Source organism: Limulus polyphemus, unplaced genomic scaffold (genome assembly GCF_000517525.1).
Source record: "Limulus polyphemus unplaced genomic scaffold, Limulus_polyphemus-2.1.2 Scaffold5884, whole genome shotgun sequence".
In the NCBI taxonomy this organism is placed as follows: Eukaryota; Metazoa; Arthropoda; class Merostomata; order Xiphosura; family Limulidae; genus Limulus; species Limulus polyphemus.
The window spans coordinates 9,565-15,176 of NW_013671494.1; the positions used below are offsets into that span (position 1 = coordinate 9,565).

The window sequence follows — 5,612 nt, forward strand, 5'->3', positions numbered from 1 at the left end:
TGACCTTCTAAATATGTCCCAACAGTCTGGGGAAATTAGACCTTACTGGAATTCATGTATAAATAACCAAAGCCCTAAAGTAAAATGTTCATGTTTCTTTTTAAGGTGTGGAAATATCAAGAAGGAGAAGTAACACATGTTGGTATTGGCCACAGTGGAGACATTACCAAGTTGAAAATATCTCCCACTGACCAGTATATTGTTACAGTAAGTAATGATGGTGCTATTCTTATCTGGAGTTTTCCAAAACTCTGAAGTCATCTAAATAACATTGCCAAGCCTATTTTACTCATCAAACATTTGACGTGTATTCTTTGAAATAAAAAACACAAACCTTTCAGTAATACTTCTTATAACTTGTTCTTCTTTATTACTGGTAACACAAACAAAATCTCTGGACAACTTCAGAAAGTAAACAATGATAATATAATATTAGCAATTTAAAAATAAAACCAGAATTACTTTACATGACATCCAAAAGTGAACAGTAGTGGGTGGAAAAACAAATGTTTGTTTGCTGATAGTAGAGTTTAAAAACACAACACAACTTTTGATGGCAAGTCTATAATGAATATTGCTCTCCGAAATGTCAAAGAAAGGAATACTTTCTTCACTATTTACAGAGCTGATAAAGTGTTTTGATCTCCTTTTCATCACTCACATTTGCGGGTGTTTCAAGGATCATGGGTATATTGTTAAGCCGTGGATCATTCATGATGTGTCGAAATCCTTCTATGCCAATGTTTCCTTTTCCAATATTTTCATGTCGATCCAAGTGGCACCCTAGTTTTCCTATAGGAAACGGAGCTTTAGGTATTGTCCTGATTAAAATACAATCTACCATTTTCAAAAATAACACACTTTTATAAGTTGAAGTAACTGTTACTTTAGTGTCAAATGTAACTTTATATCTTCCTGGCCAAACCTACAGTAAACATTTTCTTGCCAAGATCTTAAATTGATACCAAAACATTCATTGCTAAGCAGTAAATCTTATTTATATTCCACTCTTAGAAAGTAAATCCCTCTCTCTCTCTCAACCTTGTACTTTGGTATAATAGCAAGCTTCTGATACGATTACAGTTAAAAAATAAACTTGATAATTATAGCGTTTATAAAGAAAGATCACATCACTGGCATTTCAGATTCAGTAGTCTGCTACATCAAATTTGTATGATTGTAGATATATTTCTTGGAGTATTATAACAAGCACTTGTGGTAATGATACACTAACAGATTTAAATACTGAACGAATGTCGTGTTTTAATGTCTTGGCAGTTACTTTATAAAATATGGAAAAAAAACTTACCATTTCTGGCATAATAAATTCCAAATCAAAATCACTTTGGATGTAATGAATCTTGTGAAAAGACTGCTATTTATAACCTACTCATACCTGCTGAATCGTTCAGATGAATAGCTTTTAAATACTCCAGACCAATAATGTTCTCAAAGTCTTTCATCATCTTCTGAAATCCCTCAGGCTGGGACAGATCAAATCCTGGCAAAAATAATGAATACAACATGGTTGAAGAACTGACCAGTTTGTTTAGACCATGCTTCAACTAACACTGAATATAAGGACAACATGGTTGAAGAACTGACCAGTTTGTTTAGACCATGCTTCAATTAACACTGAATATAAGAACAACATGGTTGAAGAACTGACCAGTTTGTTTAGACCATGCTTCAACTAATACTGAATATAAGGACAACATGATTAAAGATCTGACCAGTTTGTTTAGACCATGCTTCAACTAATACTGAATATAAGGACAACATGGTTAAAGGGCTGACAAGTTTGTTTAGACCATGCTTCAACTAATACTGAATATAAGGACAACATGGTTGAAGAACTGACCAGTTTGTTTAGACCATGCTTCAACTAATACTGAATATAAGGACAACATGGTTGAAGAACTGACCAGTTTGTTTAGACCATGCTTTAACTAATACAGAATATAAGGACAACATGATTAAAGATTTGACCAGTTTGTTTAGACCATGCTTCAACTAACACTGAATATAAGGACAACATGGTTAAAGACTTGACCAGTTTGTTTAGACCATGCTTCAACTAACACTGAATACAAGGACAACATGGTTGAAGAACTGACCAGTTTGTTTAGACCATGCTTCAAAGTGTACAGAGGATCTTAAAACTGGCATCAAACTCATTGTATGTGCTGGAAGACACATGATTTGCATCACCTGATTAGTTACTAGACTCATATTTTATGGGATCACTTTCAGATAAATCTATATCATACTCAGCATAAAAATCATGGCTTCATATAAAAAATGTTTTTTAAATCATCCAATGGAGCAAGCCTGTGAACATTCAGTTAATGTGCAGGATAAAGGAAATTACTATCCACATGATAGTCAGACATTACAACTGATCTAGTCTTGTTAATGTTTCATTTTGATATGTAAAGAATTTCATACACATTACTGGTAATAAAACAAATGTGTTTTTAGAGATTATGACATATTGTAAATAAATATCGTTTCAATAACCACACAGGAACTATATGAAAGAGGTAACAAACCTACCTGCAGCAAAAGCGTGACAGGTATCAAGACAGATTCCAACTCTGGATTTATCTTTTACTTTATCGATGATTCTCCTCAACTCCTGAAACTTGCCTCCTACTGTATTTCCCTGACAACTCATGTTTTCTAAAACTACATTTTACAAATATCAGATATTAAACACTTAATACGTCATACATTTACCTATGTAAAGGTAAAAAGTTTTAAATGCTCTTTCCAGAAAATATCTTCTTAAAACAAAATTAACAGAAATAAGAAGTTTAAAAGAATTTAGTAAAAAAAGTAATTAATATTTGTTTTCTGAAGACTCATAACATAAGTAAATGAACTTTTCTTTATGTTAAAATACTTTTAGTTGTGAACTTTCGGCCCGATGACGGCTTCGGTAAGATGGCAGAAAATCTTCAAATAAACTTATTTTAATGTAGAGAAAAGTCTGTGAATAATTCAACATAATAATTAATATAACTGTGTTAATGATTAGTAGCTTATCTATATCACATCACAAAGTGCAGACTAGAATATTATCTTTATTTTTTCATCTCTAATACACAATATAAAAGTTTTATTATACAGTAAGCACTTCAGAAACCTACTCATAAAATAAGTACAATAAATGTGTATATAATTTACAACTTGTGTGGTGTGAAGAACAATTAATGTCGTCTATTCTTGAAGTATAGTGAACAGTTGAAAACATAGAGAGATTATACAATCTACCATAAACCAGCACAACATGGATAATACTGTGTATGGAGTACAACTAAATCAAGGTGGAGGTCACAACTTGATACACAGATATCTGAAAGTTCACCATAAACACTGTCTTTGTAACAATTTATAACGTGTTATACAAAATACAGTAAGAGATAACATAAGTATGTACACACAACACATAAAATACAGTAACAGATAACATAAGTATGTAAACACAACACATAAAATACAGTAACAGATAACATAAGTATGTACACACAACACACAAAATACAGTAACAGATAACATAAGTATGTACACACAACACACAAAATACAGTAACAGATAACATAAGTATGTACACACAACACACAGTAACAGATAACATAAGTATGTACACACAACACACAAAATACAGTAACAGATAACATAAGTATGTACACACAACACACAAAATACAGTAACAGATAACCTAAGTGTGTACACGCAACACACAGTAACAGATAACATAAGTATGTAAACACAACACATAAAATACAGTAACAGATAACATAAGTATGTACACACAACACACAAAATACAGTAACAGATAACCTAAGTGTGTACACGCAACACATAAAATACAGTAACAGATAACATAAGTATGTACACACAACACATAAAATACAGTAACAGATAACATAAGTATGTACACACAACACATAAAATACAGTAACAGATAACATAAGTATGTACACACAACACACAAAATACAGTAACAGATAACCTAAGTATGTACACACAACACACAAAATACAGTAACAGATAACCTAAGTGTGTACACGCAACACACAGTAACAGATAACATAAGTATGTACACACAACACACAAAATACAGTAACAGATAACATAAGTATGTATACACAACACACAAAATACAGTAACAGATAACATAAGTATGTACACACAACACATAAAGGTAATTTTGTAGGTATAATTACATGAAATATTAAATATGTTTATAATTTACAATCCAGAGAATTATTTATATGCTAAATGTAATGTTACTAGACACAGAGAGAAAACTATGTATTGAGATTATGAACATTGTATATGTTTGGGTATATATACAGAAAAGAGAGATTAGTTTAAAAAAAGTTTATTTCATTCCAACTCCACCTATATCTTAGAAAGTAAATCTTCTTTTATGAATGGCCTAAAAAACCGTCAAAGATAACACAAGTTCTATACTTTTTGGTAAGTTAATGCTTTATGACCAATAACAAAACTAACAACACACACTGCTGGTTACAACAGCTGCTTTATGACTAATAACAAAACTAACAACACACACTGATGGTTACAACAGCTGCTTTATGACTAATAACAAAACTAACAACACACACTGCTGGCTACAACAGCTGCTTTATGACCAATAACAAAACTAACACACGACACACACTGCTGGTTACAACAGCTGCTTTATGACCAATAACAAAACTAACAACACACACTGCTGGTTACAACAGCTGCTTTACGACCAATAACAAAACTAACAACACACACACTGCTGGTTACAACAGCTGCTTTATGACCAATAACAAAACTAACAACACACACTGCTGGTTACAACAGCTGCTTTATGACTAATAACAAAACTAACAACACACAACACACACTGCTGATTACAACAGCTGCTTTATGACCAATAACAAAACTAACAACACACACTGCTGGTTACAACAGCTGCTTTATGACCAATAACAAAACTAACACACGACACACACTGCTGGTTACAACAGCTGCTTTACGACCAATAACAAAACTAACACACGACACACACTGCTGGTTACAACAGCTGCTTTATGACCAATAACAAAACTAACACACAACGCACACTGCTGATTACAACAGCTGCTTTATGACCAATAACAAAACTAACACACAACTCATACTGCTGGTTACAACAGCTGCTTTATGACCAGTAACAGAACTAACAACACACAACTCACACTGCTGGTTTACAGCTACTTTATGACTAATAACAAAACTAACAACACACAACTCACACTGCTGGTTTACAGCTACTTTATGATCAGTAACAGAACTAACAACACACAACTCACACTGCTGGTTTACAACTACTTTATGATCAGTAACAGAACTAACAACACACAACTCACACTGTTGGTTAAACAGCTGCTTTATGACCAATAACAAAACTAACAACACACAACTCACACTGTTGGTTACAGCTACTTTATGATCAGTAACAGAACTAACAACACACACTGTTGGTTAAACAGCTGCTTTATAACCAATAAAAAACTAACAACACACAACTCACACTGCTGGTTAACAGCTACTTTATGATCAGTAAC

At 32.7% G+C, this 5,612-nt stretch overlaps 2 protein-coding genes across 2 annotated transcripts in view; one reads left to right on the top strand and one right to left on the bottom strand.

The window, feature by feature from the left end:
• The window catches only part of LOC106473100 (cilia- and flagella-associated protein 52-like), a 9,113-nt gene extending 8,783 nt beyond the window's left edge, over nt 1–330 (top strand). Inside the window, exon 7 of the mRNA XM_013933780.2 lies at nt 106–330. Coding sequence (XP_013789234.2) covers nt 106–255 — 150 coding nt within the window. The 3' untranslated portion in view covers nt 256–330. The remainder of the gene's footprint in view (nt 1–105) is intronic.
• A 45-nt stretch (nt 331–375) lies between these two features.
• The window catches only part of LOC106473102 (probable endonuclease 4), a 12,470-nt gene continuing 7,233 nt past the window's right edge, over nt 376–5,612 (bottom strand). Inside the window, exons 3-5 of the mRNA XM_013933782.2 lie at nt 2,557–2,688; nt 1,397–1,501; nt 376–792 (exon numbers count right to left, since the gene is read on the bottom strand). Coding sequence (XP_013789236.1) covers nt 614–792; nt 1,397–1,501; nt 2,557–2,688 — 416 coding nt within the window. The 3' untranslated portion in view covers nt 376–613. The remainder of the gene's footprint in view (nt 793–1,396; nt 1,502–2,556; nt 2,689–5,612) is intronic.